This window comes from Coturnix japonica, chromosome 1 (genome assembly GCF_054131305.1).
Source record: "Coturnix japonica strain WE chromosome 1, WE-NBRP24, whole genome shotgun sequence".
In the NCBI taxonomy this organism is placed as follows: domain Eukaryota; kingdom Metazoa; phylum Chordata; class Aves; order Galliformes; family Phasianidae; genus Coturnix; species Coturnix japonica.
In genome coordinates, this window is record NC_140663.1 from 15,263,081 (window position 1) to 15,284,527 (window position 21,447).

At 35.5% G+C, this 21,447-nt stretch overlaps 1 protein-coding gene across 18 annotated transcripts in view; it reads left to right on the forward strand.

The window, feature by feature from the left end:
* Window positions 1-21,447, forward strand: part of TAFA5 (TAFA chemokine like family member 5) — a 487,828-nt gene that overhangs the window by 310,016 nt on the left and 156,365 nt on the right. For all 18 annotated transcript variants that reach the window (XR_004306155.2, XR_004306157.2, XR_004306158.2 and 15 more), the window contains one exon: window positions 16,883-17,010. Coding sequence is in view for 11 of the 18 variants with exons in the window: in XM_085514839.1 (XP_085370965.1) it covers window positions 16,883-17,010 (128 nt within the window). In the remaining 7 variants the exon portion in view is untranslated. The remainder of the gene's footprint in view (window positions 1-16,882; window positions 17,011-21,447) is intronic.

Consider the following 21,447-nt stretch of genomic DNA (forward strand, 5'->3'; position numbering starts at 1 on the left):
TGCTTTGCTGCAAGACATGCAGACAGACTTGTCTTCCAGTGCCTACATAACCTTAGTGGGAAATGTTAAGTCATGTTTAAATTTAACTTAAAGAAACACAGTGATGTAGCCGTTATTACAGTCACAGTATCTGGAGGATGTGCTTTGTTCCAGGCCCCAGCTTCACAAGTATGAACTCCTCACCTGCAAAAGTGAGACAGGAAGGGGTACAGGCTTCAGAGATATTCTAAATGTAAAAACTGTTATCTTTTCACTCTTCTGGTATGTATCATCAATAAGAAGCTACTGAGATAATGTAGAGACTACACATTTTCTAGGATAAATGAACTGCACATACATTAATATTTTTACTGATCTATATATGAGCTGTCTCAAAAATATATAAAAATGTAGGATTAAAATTAAAAGAGCATAAAAATGAATATGGCTGTAGTCCAAGAGGGTCTTCCAAGGGTATAGAATTCTCCATTTAGTCCTTGTTCTCTTTTTTTTCTGACGGTAATCAAGAAAAAAATTTCCTTAAAGCAGTTTCTCTCTGTTAAAGTGAGTGTTAGACCACTACCACCACCCCAAGTGTGGTAAGCTACTGGATTAATGCACTGCAAAACTGGTTGTTATGATCTAGACTTGTTAGTATTTTATTTATATTCCAGTTGTTAACACTGGAACATATATGTGTTTTAATCTTTAAAAGTGAGCAATAATAAGAATCGCCACTACCAGTGAATGTGATAAAAATAATAACATCCTTTTTCCTGAAGCAGTGAATCCAAATAGAATAGTCTGTACACGTAAGAGATTTAAATGCCTGAAAGTGAGGGTATATATAAGGATTTCATGAGACCAGTGTGATTTCTTTCACAGTTGGAGAGTTATTTTGAGAACTGCCATGGTTGAGAGGAGAGATGTTTGGAGAAGTGTGCTGAAGTTAATATAATTAAGCGTAATTATTTACAAGAGTGGGCAGGAATGAGAGTGCATCAGGCAGCCTCATTTGATATGTTGTTGTGCTAAGTAAAGTAGTCAGTGGCCTTAGACTGAAATAAATTTTAAAGAGCTAAGGACAAGACATGACACAGGATCTTCTACTCTAAGTACAGGATTTATGTCATTGATTAGCTTTCTCTAACATAAACACGTGCATTCAGGAATCAAACAAAACAAGATTAACAAAGAAAATCCTAACTAAAGCATTCACTGCATATACTTTTTGCCATGGGGAATGAATGAATAGTCTCGTGACAGATATGAGCCATACTGCTCATTCCATGCCAAGAGGCATTCAAGTGCTGTGCTGCTGAGTGTTGTGTTAGAAGCTGTTACAGTATTCATACAGAATACTGTATGAGGAAATCAGGCTTTTATTTGTGAACAGTTTCATACCTGATGGTGGTGGAGTGATAATGGATAATGCAATGCAGATATGGCATACCTCTTCTCAAGCAAGTGGTACTGCCCTTGAATCAAAATCCTTGCATATTCTGTCATACAACAAATTTTAGTATGTATTTGAGTCGGGGAAATACAGACAGTATGAATGATTTTCACAATACACAGGAAGAACAAAAAATAAAGATAACTCTCTATTTTATCATATTCGTGAAGCAGCTGTATGTTTGTACATTTTTGTGAAGTGTTAATGGCAAACACAGTTGTTTATGGTCTTTGCAGGCCTGATGCTGAATTATAGCATAGATATAAGACTGCGTGATTTATCTGATTGGAGAATTTTTGCATGTCCTTAATTTTATCATGATTAATGAGTGATACAATACTTTCTGTATTACTGTGGAATAATTTATACTCTTACCCTTCCCCTCCCCCCCCCCCCCTTTTTTTTTTTTCCCACCCTCAAATTGGCAATATAATATCCTTTAGAAAAGAGGCACTTTTAAAAATAAATGCATGAACATGTTTAATGCTATCAGTTTAGATCTATTATGATAAATTCTCCTTGGAATAATTTATGACTTTATGAGTTATGGTAGACCTCAAGGGATCAGCAAAGAAGTTAATTGTTCCTCAGAGATGTACAGTTTTTACCCTTTGCCCCTCAATCAATAGCTTGCAAAGCAGTAACTGAGAAAATGCGGAGAAGCAAATCTTAGCATTTAAAATGATTTATTTTTGAAACAGCTATGTTAGCACATACAAAAGCAGAGGCTTCTGGCTGATACACAGTTCTTAAACATCCCTCTGGCTACTCACAGACACAGGATTTTAGACTACACTGATTCAGGTCTAGTCCAGTGTAGTAATTTCTGTTACTTAGCCTTAGACTTCGTTATTCTGGGTCAGCTGATGAACACATTAAGTGCAGTAAACAGGAGTCTATCCATGTTTTGACAAACTGGTAAGAAAAAGCATAGCAGCAGGCTGTACTATGCTTGCTAATTCAGTGTGAAATAAAGGCACACAGGAACTTTTGAGGGGGTCATTTCTATTTTGTGATTTGTTTTACCAGTGTGTGTTGTGCTGGTGGGAACTGGGGTTAAAACCTTTTGGATAATGTTAACACAATCACCAAATGATCGAGTTTATTAAAATGTCACAGGACTGTGACATTAAGGAATGTGGAAATATTGTAACTATCTGATATTGAATATGTCTTTTGCACAGTTAGACTTACTTATCAATCCTATATATTTTATTACTTTGGAGTGTCTCGTGTGTCATTATTCTAAATGGTTTTGTGTTCTGTGTCGTTGTTGTTGGGTTGTTTTGTTGTTGTTGTTGTTGTTGTTGTTTTTTGTTTGTTTGTTTTTACCAACCCTCTGCTACTCTGATTTCTGCCTTGTGGAATTGCCCTTGAGTTATTTTTTGGAGAAAGTATAAAACATTTCCTTTTTTTTTTTTTTTTTTTTTCCCCTTGTTCTCTAATTAATAGCATCTTAGCATCTACAGCACAGCATCTGTAAAGTAACAAGCTTACCTCAAGGGGTACTTCAGTGTTGCTGTCAGTGTCAGTACAGCAACTTGATGCAGTTCTGGTGACAAAATCCATCAGCTCATGGTGTGATGGAGTTGCAGGCTCTCTCTCCTTCTCAAGTTAGCAGTATTTTTGGGAATCTCAATAGCAATCAGTCTTTTTTTGTGTTTTGTTAGTTTTGACAAAGCTGAAAGTGTTTTCCCTATCCTTACAGCAGGGAAGAAACTGAGAAAAACCTTCAGTGGAAGCACTCTAAAGTTTCCACATAAAATCCTACATCTGCTTGTTAATATAAAATTCCCTATACTGTGAACTCCTATGGAGGTTAGAGATGAGAAAGATCTCTTAGATCACCTAGTCTTTCTCTCCATTGTACATACAGTAGATTCAGTTAAGGCACAATCATGTCCTGTCTGCACTGAAAGAGAGCTTTGTTTTCACGTAGCCTGAGTGCTTCACTGATATGGGAAATAAAAGACCTTTTCCTGTACAGGGTGTGTGAGATGAAGTTGTAGCACGTTGGCATGAAAGACTCTTTGTTAATTACTATTGTGCTAATAGTGCTTTGGATATGAATATTTTCCAAGCAAGGAACAAGCAATGATTCAAATAAACACTGCTACAAACAAAACTTAAGCAGGACTAAAAGTGAAAGTCTTTGGTATTTGGTACCCTGGTTTCAAATGGGTTGAGATGATTCAAATAGTAGTCAGACCATACAGATATATTAAGTGAACTTCTGGAGCTGCAATATTAACTAGTAATGAGAAAAATATAACACATTAATATCACAGAAAAATTGCTGGAAGATTTACTGGCTGAAGTGTGTGTGTGTGCACACGCTATACAAGTCTCTATCACAAGTGATACCAAGGGTGAGGCATAAATTTTCAGTAGGCTGAAGCCTTCAATCACCTATCTCATTAAAAGTTTTGGTCTCCATGATATTAGTCTATTCTCTATCTTTTCATTAGATGATTCTCCCTTATTTTGATAATATCAGAGCTGGTGAATTTAGAAATCCTTGTAAGATGTGTAAGATTTCTTATGAATAGTCAAAATTTCGTAGTTTGAAGACTATTCTAGGATGTAGAATATACTGATAATGGAATGAGACCTAAATAACCTTATGTTGAGACCTAAATGACCATCTGTTTACTAAATATATATATATACTGTTTTTGAAAAAAGGAATTAAAAACTTCAGTGACCATTTATTCCTCACAAAGTAGATAAACTCAATATCCCCCTTAGATTTAAACTGTGTGCTGCAAATTTTGCAGACAGGGATGCATGATCTACCTTTAAATAGCAGGTTTAGTCATGGAAAACTGTCAATAAAAGTAGCATATATGATGATGAGAAATAAAGTTTACGTCAGCTGTAAAAAGAAAAGTTAGTGAAGAGTGTCCAGCTTGTTATAAATTCAGTCTTTAACTTTTCAACAACTTGGCCATGTAAATAGGCTCCAAACTTTTGAATGCAGGTGAAATGATTTAAGTATATTTTTTTCTTTTTTCTTAATCCAGTAGTAGAAGGTGTGCACAATACTGTACAATTTAAATAAAATGATTTATGTTTTTCCAATACAACTTCACACTTTATACAAGCTTTACTGTCAACCAGATATAAAACATTTTCATAAAAACAGTGACAACAACTGCCATTACTAATGCAGTATATGCATATATGCATACATATGTAATTCAGAATTATGTATGCATAGGGAATTATGCATACATCGTTAATTAAAATGTCATTTTTTTTTTAAAGCTATTTGTGGAAAAAGAGCTCTTGAAGATTATTTTATTTTGGTATGTTTTAAATGCAGAGTACATGAACACTTAGATAGTTAATATGGTACTTAAGAGAGTCAGAGAGAACTAGCAGTTATGGTTTCTTAATCTGCAAGGGGCTATTTCCAAGCTGCAGACTCAGTCAAGCAGCACTTTGTTGAGAGGAACCCCCAAGAAACTCATTGCAAGTTTTGCTTGAGTCAGTACTGCAAACTCAGTGCCACTGGTATTGTTAGACATATAAATATTTCCAATAAGAATTCCCCATTGCTCCTGCTAAATAAGAGTTTGTTGAGAAAGCTATTTTGCAGACAGTTACTATTAAAGGAAAACAATGAAATTCCTGCAGGTGGAATAACCTAACTTACCTCCATCAGCATTTTTAAAACCTATGGTTACAGACACTGAACCAAGAAATGTTTGTTGGTTTTGAAACTCTTGGTTGTATCAGATGTTGAACTTATTTGATTCATTTTAATTAATATACTTTTCAATGCAAAAGAAACAGCAAGGTGTTTAATTTTAAAATGATTAATTTTTAGGAGCCCCTGGTGTTTAGATAGGCATATGGCCTTATTATAGCTGACAGCAGGCCACTCAATCATTTAGTAAGGAAAGGCCAGTATACTCCTATGAGAGTTAAAAAGGAGTCTTGTAGAAACAGTCCTAAATAGATCTGAAGATTTTCCTTTTGCTATTGAATTTTATGAGTTGCCTTAAGGGTTTGCAGATCTGTGATCACTGTCTGAAAATCAGTATGGTTGTCTTCCTAAAAGGCATGCACTACCTCAACCAGAAATTGTCAAGATTATTACAGAAAAAAATGGATTAAATTTTATGTCCTGCATAAAGATGGAGATCAGGTTATATTAATGTAATTTGTTGCTTCAACCCCTAAAATTTACAACTTATCACAATTGCTGTAAAAGAGTACAATTCAAAATGTAGTTTTAAATCTCAGTAGTCTTGGTCTGATTTTTAACAGTTGCTGGAGGACCATGAGTGTTTACACACTTGATTTTCGTATCTAATAAAGCTTCAAAAAGTACTTCAGCATACATTGCCTACTCTTTGGTCCTGTTAACTGTGCCTACGAGCCTCCACTACATGGCTTTTAACAGTGGCCAGGACTCCTGTTGCAAGCAACAATGCCTAAGATTTCCCACAATCCTAGGTTGTGGAGAATACCTAAACAAACAGTATTTCTCTATTCTTTACCTTACAACCAATCCCCTTAGTCTACTTTTGCAGAAAGAATTTTGGAATTTTTACATGAAATTTTCTGATGGTGAAGGAGATGGGGAGAGTACTGGCCTTTAACTTCTGTGGCTGTTCATAGATTTGCTGGGTATATTGAAATAAATAAAATATCACATGCAAAGTGAAAAAGGAAAGATTATTCCTTCTAATCGATGACAACTTCTCTTGTAGAACTTGTTCTTAACTCTACAGTACTTATTACATAAGACACTTAAAGTGACCTGCAGAACAGCACACAGACTCACAAGAGTCAGAATGTAAGGTAGTTTATTTAGGGTGTATACACAGGCACAGTGGGGAGTTTCCACTACCCCAACTATGCAACTAGTGTCCCTTAAGCAGTCCTATTTATACCAAACAAAATGTACACTCATGATTACACATAGCAGGTACTGCTAAATCATTCTAGACAGTGGGTTGTCCTATGCTAACTAATTCCTTGAATGTTTTCTTGCTTCCCACTCCTTCTTGGGCATGTGTAGTGTATAGTCAAGTCAGTTTGAATGAGTTTTCTTATCTGAGTCCAGTTTCTTATCCAAAGCTTTCAGGCTTGGAATTCCAGGAACTTCTTCCTTTGCAATGTGCTATTAATAAGCAAAAACCCTGCCCCCATTCTACCAAACTCCGCCCAAGTCCTGCCTATTCCTAAAAATCCCTTCCCCAAACTTCACCTAAACACCCCCAAGTCCTGCCTATTCTTGGTAAACCACACCCCAAACTCCACATCTGAAGTAAGGTTTACTCCCTTCTTTGATTTCCATGGAATTTAAGGGAGGGGCTTCCCCCATACATGTACAGGAGTCCCCCCTGTTCAACCCCCCTGTACAGAGATCATCCTAGGGTTTCTGCCTTTACTCAAAAGTGTTTTTTTGATGTAGAATCTGATGTGTCTTTGAAAATTAGTTCCTGTGTGGTTTATGCTACATATACAGGGTGAAAACACCTACACACTAGCTGGGTTTTGGAAATGAATTACAGTATTTTCTTTTTGAAATATGTCTCCTGATATTATGCACTCCATTATAAAAATAAATTAAAAACCTTATATAAATTTTACTTTTGTGCTTTTGTTTTCAGTTATTTAATATGTAGAACACTTTGCAAAGTTTGGAGAATGGTGACTGCCCAAGGTAAACGTGCAAAAGAGAGGGAAAATATTTATATTTCAAATTTTGTAAAACTGAAGTAAGGAATGCTAACATTTTACATATGTGAAAAGCTACATTAAAAGAAATAATAATCGTGTGGTCTCATCTGTCAGTTGGAAATGTCAAGTGGTTAGTTGACAAGATTTGTGACTGATCTTGCTGTCAGCATGTAACAAACATTCGTGACTGTGCCACTGTTTCCCATGGACACATTCTGGTGCAGTGCATGTTATAGGAATTACTTTCTATGCAGCATTTAAACACTTTTGCTCGCCTATTAGTCAAATACTGGCTGATGAAAGCAGTGGTCATGAAAAAAAAAAGTCAGTTTCAAGTTATCTGAAGGCCAACATTGCAGTTCACTGCAGTAAGACTCTTCAGGTACTGACAAAGCAATATTTATGGGAAAAAAAAAAAAAAAGTTTCAGAAGAGCTACAATTAAATATATTCTTTGTATTTTCATTGTGAAAGATAATACCTTAAGATTGTCTTCCTTTTCATTTTAACCTTTTCACCACTTTTAATGAAGTTTTCTTAATTTTCATTAATTTTCATTAATTTTCACATTGCAATTTTCACTAACTTGCAAAGAGCACACAGATCAACTAGGCATGGAACAGAGGGAAATCATGGGGGGCACGCGATAAGTGCAGTCTTCTCCCTGATTTTCCCTTTCTAGTACTTTTAATTGTTCACATAGAAGGTGTCGTTAGTGTCCTTCTGTGCTAGTCACTGATCTCTTTTCATCTCAATTTGCTTGTGTGTTCTCTTCTTACATGTGTGACAAAAGGAGGGCAGAGTTTCCCACTGCTGTAGTTGTTGACAAAGGAAGCCCATTGTACTTGAGAACAGCTGCATTATTATCCCTTTCAGAGCACAATAAAGTGTCACCACCATGTCACAGCAGCAGTGTATGTGCTGACACTGGACTTGGAAAGTACCAAAATCAATGAGGGTCAGAGGAGAACAGCTCTGCTAAATGTTTTTCCTTCGAATGGACAGAGAGAGCACTAATAGACCCAGAATTTGTTGTAAAAGATTAAAGAATAATCAATTTCTGTTCTCACATGTAATTTCACATTGTCATTCTCATCACTTCATAAAAGATCAAGTGTCAAATTTAGAGGTAATTTTTATTTTTTAATATATTTTTATTTTTTTTTGCCTTTTCTTACTGATCATGCACAGACTTCATTGAGGGTAAGTAACGAGCCTGGGTACATGAGAATTGCACAGTTCTATTCCCCCCCAAAAAAATTAAAAAATTAAAAAAATTAAGTGACTGTTGCCATCATTTAAGTATGTTTCACCTTCCTGAGAGCACAGAATCAGATATTCTGAAGTAACATGTGAAACTGCAGATGCCACCTATATCCACTCCAATGCTCAGCCTTTTTTCAGATTGGTTTATAATTCTACTGTCTTCTGTTCTTCATCAGTTTCATATGTATATATATATGTGTGTATATATATTCATATATATATGTGTGTGTATATATATTCATATATATATATACACACATACATACATATCACAGTATCACAGTCTGGTGCGGGTTGGAAGGGACCTTAGAGATCATTGAGTCCAACCCCTGGGATTCAAGCCTCCTGTGTAGCAGAGCAGCACTTCTACCACTTGCGCCACAGGGGGGCTTCAAACCCAGGCCTCTAGTGTTGCAAGTGGCATTCCTACCACTGTGCCACCGGAGGTGCCCATATTTATGTATATATATTTATATATATATATGTATGGACATATATTAACCAGCTTCTTTTCAGTCATTACAATGATATGTGCAAACACTTAATAGCTAAAAGTTCTGGAGCCATTTTTCCTCTTCCACAGTTGCACCCATGTAATGAAGGGATGGTCACAGGTATTTGCCCTAATATTCCACATTCTTCCTTTAACCACGGTGAATCTTGTCTTTCACTGCAGTACTCTGCTTGTATCAGGATGATTGGAATTAGTGTAGTTGATTGAAAAAACAATAAAAAAATCAATTCTATTCTTTAGCCTTCACTTATCCTTGTCATCCTGCTGACTTCACTGAACAAGTTGCACAGGTTTTTGACCTTGTTCAGCTGCCTCAGTAGCTGCTACATGCAGTGGGGCTTTGTCTTGTGCTGTCCTCTTTTTACCTTCCTTTCCTGTCTTATTCTTTATTTTCTATTATCTGTTTTCTTGTTGCTTCCCATTACAGCCCTCCCTTGTCTCTACCCTTTGCTTCTGTCTTCAAATCCCTTTCTTTGGGTCTGTAATTGTTGTCCCTCTGCAGTTAAATCTGCTGCTCTTGGTATGCTTGCAGCAAAGTGAAATGTGGTGAAAACCTGATCTCTGGCGGATTCTTTGCTGGCAGATTTTTAGTTGTTTCCAGCACACTAATTGAATACAGCAGAGCAGAACAGTAGGGGGTAGCAGCAGAAGACAAGGAGTCCTGACAAAGGCTTTCTCCAAGAGTAGGTGTTCAATTAGCATATCTTATTTGATGGCAAATGCTAACTACCCACAGACAATGAAGTGCTAGATCATTCACAGGTTGAAAAGCAGTGAATATGTACCTATTTGGGTATTCAGGCATGTGCTGAAATCCTGGCCTAAATTGTGGACCAGGTTCCCTATTGAAAGTATTGGCCTTGTGATGTGTAGAGACCAGTAGCTTAGAAGAGGCTACTCATACAAGTAATATATCTATAGAAAATTTTAACATGTAGATTTTATCTGCATTTATTATTTATAATGATTCTCATGATGCTTGCTGTGACCCTGTGAGACTTGGCAAACTATACAGTTGTGGTTTTTTTTTTTTTCCTTCTAACTCTTAGATTGTTTTATAAGCTGTTGAAATATACGTGCTATATTTGCTGAACTGCTTTTCTGTGTGAGCAATTGTAGTAATTGCCAGAGGAAGGCCAAGGGGTTGAGAATGAATGCAGAGATACACTGCAGTCTCAAATGAGTGCAAATTATAAATAGAAGAAATTTAGTCCTTGCATCTTAAAATGGAAATAGACGTAAATTGGCTGTGAAGTTGGTTTGCAGAGTATTTTCCATTTTAGGAGAGTGCTTCATTTGCACAAGGATTTCAACTACTGTATGTAGAGAAATCTAAGATAACTATCAATAGGTCACTAGATTAATGCTTCCAAAAATAACTGAAAATAAGGAATTGTTGCATTTACTTTCACATATTTATTTTCATAATTGATGTATTTATGTATTATTTGGAGCAGCATAATGAGGAAATATTGCTATTGGGAAACACAAACAGGGAAGAAGTTGAGAGCTGTTAAATACTATTGCAGTGTTTATTATTATTATTATTATTTTAATTATGGCTTGTGGGTTTTTTTTCTGATGTTTTTATTTTTATTTTATTTTATTTTATTTTTAACACTTTCTCATATATTCTGGATATTTATTATGTATATATAGTTTTTTTCTGATTTGTGCCATGTCTTTGAACATTCTTCTTCAGCTGTCAATAGGTACTTACTTTATATTCTTGTGAAGATTCAGCAAAACTTCAGGTATCTTCTTCAAGTTAATAGGATGCCCGAATACCTTGCTAAATGCAGTAGTTCAGGAGTTAAACCTGTCTTGCTGTGGTATACTGAGTTAGCTGAGTATTTACACAACTTCATCTAGCAATCTCTTATGCCACATACCTAGGGATCATCCATACAGATAGCAGGAGTATCCCTTTCACAGCTGTAGCTCAGAATGATATGATAATTTGGAGATCATCTCCTGCTCCTCTCCAAAATACATGGTATAATCTACGTTGTTTCTAGTGAACCAAAACTTTCATCCCTTTGCATGGAATAGGTCAATAGCGAAGGCTTCTTCTCTGCAATGGGGACACAATAAAACCTCTCCTGTACTGAAGCTGTATTTAGGGTGACTTGCAGGAATTTTCTGCCTTGTCATTCAGTCTTTTTCTCTTCATCAAGTAACCTGGTATCAATTTGCAGCCTTTGAGTAGCCTGCAGGAAAGCACTTTTTTCCATACATTTCTCAACCTTCTTCCCAATCTTGACAGCAAAAGCAAAATGACAAAATGGGTGTCTAGACACTGCAGTATTGCTGTTCTTAGAACTAAGTAGTCTTTGGTCTAGATGTCCTATAAATAATTGAGATGAGCTAACTCTGTGAATTAACACTGCTTTCAGTGTTTTAAGTGGAGCAGAATGACTGCTGTAAAAGGTATCTGAGGTTTGTGATGTTTCCTTGTTGTATAGTAAAATAGATTAATGTTTGGGGCTTATGCACTATTACAGTCAAATTGCTGCACTAAAGACAGTACATTACTGCAGTTCTTGTTAAAGAACTGATTCAGTTTCTTTCCACTGGCCTCCTTACTGATGTCACAGTTTCACTGATACATATTTTAAAAAGCCTATTATTCTGCATAAAATTACTTTTGTTAATTTCTTATCTGTATGTAATAAAGCATTTTCTGATTTCTTTGAAGAAAAATGAGATGGATTAAGGTCTCAGCACAAATGACCTCTAAGAATTCAGAAGTGTTGCTTCCAACAATACAACAAATGTCTTGTGTTACCTTGGGAAACTTAATTAATATCTGTACTAATTAGGGGCAATTAAAATTAGCTGCCATTTTTAAGTAAAACTAGAAAAATGTAAGAGGCTCTGCAAAGGGTTTTTTTTTTGGTTTTTTTTTTTTTTTTGGTAGGTACATAGTGTATATTTACCAAATCAGGCAGAGGAAAAATGTGTTTGGAGCAAATGTTAAAACAGTTGAGGCAAGAGTTTACAGCTGAAGAAAATGGAAGAACAAATAGGAAAAACATGAGGTAAGGAGAATAAAGAGGTAGGGAGAAAAGTGGGATGATGCTACCATTTGGGATCAGCTGGAGGTGATCAACAAGGTAAGATGTAGATCTTGTTCAGTTGAAAGGGGAAAAGGTTCACTAGGATAAATTTGTTTATATAATTGTGTCTGAACTGATGAAGCCAAAAACATTCTTGAACTTTGGGAATCGGCTATGCTGATGAACTTTCTTCAGATTTCCAGAATAACAACAGTGAAGTAAAGTATGAAGATCAAAAAGTAATTATTTTTGTCTTAATGCATACTTTATATCCTGCATTAAGTACTATAAGTTATCATTGAGAAAAAAAAATAATGTGGAGAAGGGCATCATTTTGTGAGAAGTGTAAGTGCTCTAAGCCCTTAGTTAAGAAGTAAGTTCAAAAGCTGTATTCCATCTGGGCTTGCTCTTCACCACAAATAATTTTCCGTTTGTTACTTCAGACAGCTGGAACTGACAGACTTTCTTCAGGTTTTTCTACAATGATTTTCATTGTGATTTGTAAACATTTATTGCACACACCGCTTTACATGCATAGAAGCATGGTGTATTCTAAACTAATATTCTTAGTATCCAAGTGCTGTTTTAACCAAAATTCTTATTTGGTGTAACAGCTATGTACTTTTAAAATTATTTTTATTTTTATTTTATTTTTTATTTTACTTCTATGTTTACCCTCCAACATTTGGGAAAAAAATTATAAGTAATAATTACAATCTACCTGACTGTGTTGATCTAACATACTTTACATGGTTGTAAGTTTTTATATTTAGTGCTGCTGATTTATCTCTCTTTCTATTATCACAAAATGTCATGATTTTCAGTTCTGAGACTGACTAGAGATGCATCAACTGGTAACTATCTGAATGTAAAATTAATATTCGAAAGTACAGAAAATAAAGCTGTTTCTCTACAGAAGGGTATGCATATAATTTGAACCACGTGAAAGGCTTAGACACGAATTTCTAATTGTGACACTTAGCAGAAATAAATGGTGTTCTGGATCATTTCATAGTTAAATATTCTTAAATATGATCATGAATATACTCAAAAAAAAAAAAAAAAAAAAAAAAAAAAAACAAAGCCAAAAACAAATCCATTGGGAAGTTATTTAACATTAAGAACATTTCAGTGGGTAGTTGGGCATCATGTTAGTATCACCTCTGCCTGCCCAGTACACCTCAGACTTGTTTGTATGAGAGAGAAGCTGTTGGTTTGTCGCTGTTTGTTCTCCTGTTCAGATGGCATTACCCAGGAAAGCAATTCCATCATGTGCTGAGCATTGTCAGTTCCCATTAACTTCAGCTAAGTGAAGGGGCATGGCCTATCTTAGGGGATGCAAAGAAGCGTCAGATCAGATTCTTGAGGTGAAATTCAGTTATTTGCAGGAAGTCTACACAAAGCTTATGTACCATTTAAGTACCACGTAATTCTTTATAATGGAGCTCAGAAGAGATTTGAAATCTGATAGGCTTTTTGCTGTCTATCTACAGATTCAGAGGTCTGAATTTCACCCCTGGTGAATATAGGAAGGAAAATTCGAACTATGCTGCCTGAGGAAATACATTGTATTCCTTTGCTTTGATAAGTGTAACTCATTTTAAATTACTAGTAGAAGTTCTGGATATTGTGCTGATAAAATGGTTGTATCTTTTGCTACTTATGTATAGCTTCATTGTGATATTCTGCTGTAATGGGCAAACTGAAAAGGAAAAACAAAAAAATATACAAAAATAGACATATCCCCACAGATATAGATATGGCCTCTGATGTAGTTGTACATGCTTAAGAGAACAATATGCTTGTATAAACTTCAACTTACACACAAGTGTGAGGGTGTCCAGCTGCTTACTGGAAGGTGGCCCAGAAAACAAAACATGTTACAGTGGGAATACAGTGTGTACAGAATAATCTGTCCAAAATTGATTATGTTAAAGGAGAAGGCATCCATTAACTGAGTTAAACTGTGTAGAGGAATCTACATAGATTTTAGAAGGGGAAAAAAAAAAAAAAAAAAGGAATCGGCTTGAAAAGTTGTAGATTTATGAGGTGCAAAATTTGCAGAGCTAAGGTGCATTTTAACATACAAGCTGAGTAATTTTTCCTGAAAAAAAGGAGAAAACTTTTGCTTTTGTATGCATGAGCTAGTCAATACAGATAAGACAGAAATTCTGTAAAATTCTCTTGGTATGTTCTAAATTTGTGTGGGTATAGCCAATACCCAGAGCAAAAGCTCAGGTGTTTGTGATATTACAGATACCTGCTTTCTGAGATAGCTACCATGAAAACACTAAGAGTAATCCATACGGAAAATAAATATATTTTTGAAGGTTATTTCAAATTATGTTTCCAGGAAAACCTCATACATGAGATAATACTGGCAATCTAATATATGTATTTTTGAGTTTAATTGACTGTTCAATCTTAAACTTCATATTGTTGAGGCAAATTTCAATAGCCATTTCAAAATGTGATTTGCAAAACATATAAATGCAAATGGATGATGTTTGTTGTTCACATTTTACTAAGGTTTTTCTGTTGGTTTTTTGTTTGTTTGTTTGTGTTTGTTTGTTTGTTTGTTTTTTAAGTCTAAGTCTGCAACTGAATACATGCCTTTACTCAGGAAGGATGAGGCTGTTATGAGTTAGATAAAAGATGTTTGCCTGGAAAACTGAAGCAGTCCAGTTCTCAATACAGCACTACCTATGCACCCCAAGTGAAATCTGAATTTCATTATTTCATGTGTTATGGTGTTATGAACGTTTAATGGGAAAAAAAAAAAAAAAAAAGAAAAAAAAAAAAGAAAAAAAAAAAAAAGAAAAAGTATTTATGAAATTTTGGGGCAAATCATTCCTCCAGTGATATATAACTAGATATATCACATAATGAGGAAAGAATGAGGAAAGGATGTTCTTTGTAGACATTAGGGAGCTATGGTGGTTTTTAGTGATGAAATCTTGTTATGAATTTCAGATTGTACTTCCACTGAAGGAAATGTTTGTTATATTGCTGGAAACCACCAACAATTGTACTAGGACTGAGGACACAAGATGTTTCATGTCAAAGTATTCAAAAGGATTTTATTGAAAAACTTTAAATTACAGTTGTATTTCTTGCCATTTTCTAGTGGCACTGGGAATGTGTTCTTAAGTAGTTCCAGACAGGAAGGGTCAAATATTGATAGGACTATGGGGAATGATTTTAAATTAAAAGAAAGGAGAATTAGATGAGATATTAGGAGGGAATTTCTACTCAGTGGATGGTGAGGCACTGGAACAGTCTTGCTAGAGAAGCTGTGGGTGCCCTGTCCCTTGAGGCATTCATATCCATGTTGGATGGGGCCCTGGGCAACCTCAGCTTGTGGGTAGCAACCCTGATGATGGTAGGGGGGTTGGAACTAGATGATTATTAATGTCTCTTCCAACCTAAGTCATTCTATAATTTTAGCTCTCCAGTCTACTATTTTTTCCTACATAGAAAATGAAAGAACTATTAAATATCTGATCTTAGTCCTATTGCTTAGTGTTCCACTAGAATGAACCCAACTACTAAAGTGGTGAACTCAAAATAAGTATTATTATAACCCAGAAATATATTTATAGGAATTAACCTATCTTTTTTCTCCCTAACTTGTAGGAAAAAATAAAAAATAACAATCTGTATAGCTAGTCTGCATCTCCTCTAATGCTGTTTTGCTACACAACCTTGAGGAAGTCGTGAGGAAACAGCTTACAGGGGAGACTAAGCATTAAGAGAAGCTCCAAAGCATGTAATACAACACATTTCAAGTAGTTCGGGACCTTCAACTTTCTGACTAAATTTCCTTTCCCTTGTTACCACAAGGGTAATGTTACCTTGTTACCAATAGGGCAATGGGGTTTTTGTTGCAGGCTTATTGTCTCCTTCCTTCATGATTTCCTAATATGTTCTTCCTTCAATGCTAGTTGTAGAATTAGAGGATACCTTGAAAAAGACCCACAAGGATCACTGAGTCCAACTCCTAGCTCCACGTAGAACCAAGATTCACACCCAACATCTAAGAGTGTTGTCCAAACACTCCTTGAACTCCAGAAGGCTTAGTGCAATAACCACTTACTTACTTCCCTGGGGAGCCGATCCCATGCCCACTGCCCTCTGGTGAAGAACTTATTCCTAATTCCCAGACAAATCCTCCCCTGACATAACTCCATGCCATTTCTTTGGGTTCTATCACTGTCACCAGAGAGCAGAGCTCAGTGCTGCCCCTCCACTCCCTGTGCAGAGCTGTAGGCCTCCATGAGACCTCCTCTCAGCCGTCTCTTCTCTGGGCTAAGCAAACAAAACAACCTCAGCTATTCATGATGTCCTGCTTATGTTTCTTGTTCCTATGCCTACTCTTGCAAATATCACAAGGATTTCCCAATTACTATCATTATGTTAACTTCTTTACCTATTACATATTTTCTCTCTCCACTGTTACTCATGTCTGTTTACTATGTAAGCTATTCAGGATAAGATTATTTACAGCCTAACACAATGGATCTTGGTCATAGGTCATTTTTAGGCTATTGTAATGACTAGTTAAAATAATAAGGCTCCAGTTTTTAGCATCCATAATGTTTCATTCATTGTAAATAGCATGGAATTTGAAGTTAGCTAACTTTTATGTTCTTTTTATGTATGACAGGGCTGTCTTTTTATTTGTTGTTGAAGTTCTATTTTTATTACAAAATTTACTGGAGCAGCAGATGTTGTAAAAAATTCTGTAAGTTGCCTAAGGCTGTTTATATCACAACCTATAGGTGCGTGATGAAAATAGACAATTCTAATGAGAAAATGCTTAGAAATAAGTGAAATGTAAACTCTTCTGCTAACCTTTCTTATTGTTTTTTTGTTTTTGTTTTTGTTTTTGTTTTGTTTTTTTTCCGTTCAGCACGAATTATCAAAACAAAACAGTGGTGTGAAATGCTGCCATGTTTAGAAGGTGAAGGCTGTGATTTGCTAATCAATAAATCAGGCTGGACCTGTACACAACCAGGAGGCCGGATAAAGACAACCACGGTAAATCACTACTCTTTTCTATATTCAGTATCTTTTTCACTGTGTTTTATTGAAAAACAGAGAGTGGGATTCCTAATTGCTTTTCAGAATGGATTTGTAAAGTCTGTTGCTTTATAATTAAGCTATGGTTCCAAATGTTCTTACTGAAATGCATAGGCTGGAAAAAATGTAGAATGCCCCTAAGAATGGAAATTATGTCAAGGTTTCCTTATAAGGGATCAGTGGTTTACTAACATGTACTCAGGCTGAAAATGGTGTCTTATTTTTTCACTGCATGAAAATTTTCTTATGCTGAAGAAGTATAGGATATAAAACTGAACACATGTTCCAGCAGAGCAGCACCTTTGCACAAACAGATCTTTAGTTTTCATTGAGGCAGTAACTGGGCAGCCTAGAAAATCTAGTAAAAAAAGACCACCAACAACAACAACAAAAAAAAAAAAAAAAACAAAAAAAAACTTTAACCTTCCTTTTGGTCATAGTTTGTTGATAGAATCTTCATATGTCTGATTTGGTGTTTTAGGGCATAAGCAGTGAACCTGATAGTGTATATGACAGTGATAGTTTCTAGAGTTTGTAATATATGAAATATTTCAACAAAATGTTCTCAAATGCCAATAATTCTCCAACTACAGAAATGGAAAAAATCTTGATAAATATAATAGAGAAGCATTGCAATAACTAGCTAGACTTCATGAAATGACTTTTTCCCTATAAATGTTTTTTTAGATTTACTTGGAGCTTGAGTGTAATTTAAATAAGAACAATTTCAAGAATGTTTTGTGTTACAAGTACTTATTAGTGTGGACTAAATTAATGCCTATCAACCCCTGCAAAATTTCTCTGTCTGAACAGGAGACAGTCAACAGTAGAAACTCTCTTATAACTTTAGAATATCAGGGTTGTTTTTTTTTTTTTTTTCTTTTGTTTTTTTTTTTTTGCCTTTTATAGAAGGAATGAAGAGTTATATGCAAAAAGAAAATTGTGGTTACTGCTTTGATGCTCTTATTTTTGCAATACAGAATTTTCATTATGGACAGGGCTACAAAACTCACTCTGAGATCTTAAATATTTTTGCCTAAATATATTTTTTAATTCAAGTTACATTAAAAAAAAATAAAAAGAGAGAGAAAGAAAAAGAAAAGAAAAAGAGTAAATGTTTTAAACATTAATGGCAGACTTTGTCAGACCAAAAGTATTATCTTAAATCTTGTTAATGCAGGGGTGTTTTCTGTACTCGAGGTAAGCGGAAAATCTATGTACCATGACACATTATCAGCTGTCATTATAGTTCTTTATTTGATGTTTCATGCTAATGAAATGGCTGAATAATGCAAAGTAAGCTGAGGATCTATCCTTCAGTATCTATCTTTAATAAAGTGATTCAGATAACCTTTCAGATTTAACATCAGAAGCTTGATTCTTAGCTCTTACTTGTCTATATAGCTCTTAAATGCTATTGACATGAATTGAATGACTCATGATTTTGATTAACATAAATGAAATTATAATCATGCCCCATCTCAGTTAAATTATGGCCGAGGCAAGTATAATATTATTAAGCAGATTCTCCCCCACACGGAGGCATTGTTGTCATTGGTGAGGAAAGATTCTGCCAGAAAGCCAACTGTAGAACAACTCTGAGCATAAGCCCTCATCTAACATTGAGCAGCCTTCAACAGTTGGTATCACACATGCAGACACACAACAAACACACAGTATTTTTCAGTCACAGCAGACTAGCTCTCAGAATGTTAAAAGAAGCTCTGAATCTCGAATGGGAAGGAAAGTAAAGCCAACCAACAGCAAAACCATGAAACTGCAAGCCATAATGCAGTATTAATAAACTTACATTTTAACAAATGTTCATTTGTTCTCTAGACACTTCATTGAAGGTTATGGAAAGCTCTGGAAAATGGTAGCCAGGCATGGAAACTGTGTAACTGTGTCTTAGGATAACTTTTTGAAGTACTTGACTGTGATTATAAAGAAATTTTCTAGCAGAAACATTGTGAGACCTTGGTTTTTTTGGTTTTTTTTTTTTTGTTGTTGTTGTTTTTGTTTTTGTTTTTTTTTTTTATTTTTGATGGGTTTTTTTTGTTGGTTTGGTTGGTTGGTTGGTTGGTTGGTTGGTTTGTTTTGTTTTTTTGTTTTTTTTTCCTAGCAGTACTCCCAGGTCGAAAGCTACTGAAGCAGTCAAGTATTTTCTGGTTTTGATTAGAATACACATCTCAGTTACCAGTCCCACGTTAGCCTCTAATTATAATGGGGAAGATTAACAGTGTGCAGAGAAGGGACAGAAAAATGGTCACCAGGAAGTATGGGGAAGTTCATGTCCAAACATGTTTAAATGAATTGTTGTACATTATTTGTATTGTTTAGTAGAAACAATTCTTAACCATATTTTCAGTTTTAGCCACATTATATCCTTAATTATATCCCAACTAATTGTTTTGTTAACTCACATTTGTTAATCTAATATTTGCAGACCTTTTCTAAATATATTTATCGGTATCATGAAGATGTTTGGCACTAGGTCTTACATTGTCATGGTGGTGGTAGATCATATTGCAGACAGATCTCTGGTAAATGCTGAGGACAATCATTTGCTATTGTGCTGATGCCAGAACAGTATTGAACTCTGATGGACTGAGACCAGCTGTTGTGGTAATACCAGCTGTTTTGCTTACAGATAGTTGTGTGTAAGTTTAACTTTGAATAACTGGGTTTAAAAAAAGCATGTGAAATTATAGAACTGGTGAAGATTCTGTCTAGGGCATGATTACCATATTTGAGACTATAATCTAGGACTTCTAGTTCAATATGATTTTTACCAAAACATGGATGTTTTCATTTTCTTGAGTTATATTTAACGTTTAACATTTTTTTCCTATGAATTTACCAAGCAAACAGGATAAGATATAGTTTTTTTCTCCAAAGCATGAACGCAGATTCTTTAAACTGCTAGTTTATGTTTGTGCCAAAATTCTGTAGTCTTTTTGTAATTACTTCTGGAAATAATGCAGCAAAATCAGAATTCTCTCCTCACATGGGTAGGAGTGTCTTATACCCATTTTGTGCTCACTTTGCACATCTATAAATGACTACACAAGGTGCAAGGCAAAGGAGAATCAAAGTATACTCTAAATGGATCTGGATGTCACTTCTGCCCTGTCATCCTATCTATGAGGTGTGAATGAACTAAGGATTTTTCATCTGCTAAGAGGCTTTTAGAATCGAGGATTGTCTGGGCTAACTGCGGATACTACAGAATTGTTAGCACTTTCAACATACTAAATAGTTTAATGTGAAAAAATGTCCTTATGGTCACTTTAATACCCTCTACCTTAAAAAATTTTTCCCCTTTTGCTATTCTCACTATTTCAATGTCTCTTCCTTCCTTCCTTCCTTCCTTCCTTCCTTCCTTCCTTCCTTCCTTCCTTCCTTCCTTCCTTCCTTCCTTCCTTCCTTCCTTCCTTCCTTCCTTCCTTCCTTCCTTCCTTCCTTCCTTCCTTCCTTCCTTCCTTCCTTCCTTCCTTCCTTCCTTCCTTCCTTCCTTCCTTCCTTCCTTCCTTCCTTCCTTCCTTCCTTCCTTCCTTCCTTCCTTCCTTCCTTCCTTCCTTCCTTCCTTCCTTCCTTCCTTCCTTCCTTCCTTCCTTCCTTCCTTCCTTCCTTCCTTCCTTCCTTCCTTCCTTCCTTCCTTCCTTCCTTCCTTCCTTCCTTCCTTCCTTCCTTCCTTCCTTCCTTCCTTCCTTCCTTCCTTCCTTCCTTCCTTCCTTCCTTCCTTCCTTCCTTCCTTCCTTCCTTCCTTCCTTCCTTCCTTCCTTCCTTCCTTCCTTCCTTCCTTCCTTCCTTCCTTCCTTCCTTCCTTCCTTCCTTCCTTCCTTCCTTCCTTCCTTCCTTCCTTCCTTCCTTTCCCTCCTTCCCTCCTTCCTTCTTCTTTATTTTTAAAGAACGTACATTATATTTTAAAATAGTATGTACAATCAATAGTACCATGAAAGATGTGATAATTAATGTATTTTTTCAGATGATGTTGAGAAGCTTATCCATTTTATAGGTCAAGTTAAAGAAAAAAAAAAAAAAAGAAAAGAAATCTTACCAGTGTATAAATGAGAAGATTCAGAATGTATCAGCTTTACAGGGGAGATTAATTTTAGCAGCAAAGTGTATATATGTTGTCAATGATCCATCACTACCTAATTGTTACTTAATTAATTCCTTCTTCTACATGATGTGATTTCAATGCATGGAGTTTAACAGAACATTCATGCGCCAATTCCTCAGTAGCTAACCTTTTAAAACCTTTGCGATTGTACTGCTAAATTAGCTGAAGTGGGAAATTAAAGAGTATGAAGAAGCGAAGAGAGAGCTCACAGTGGATAAAAGGTGTAATTACTCTGACATGGAGCTCAGTGCTTAGCTAGTAAAATTTAC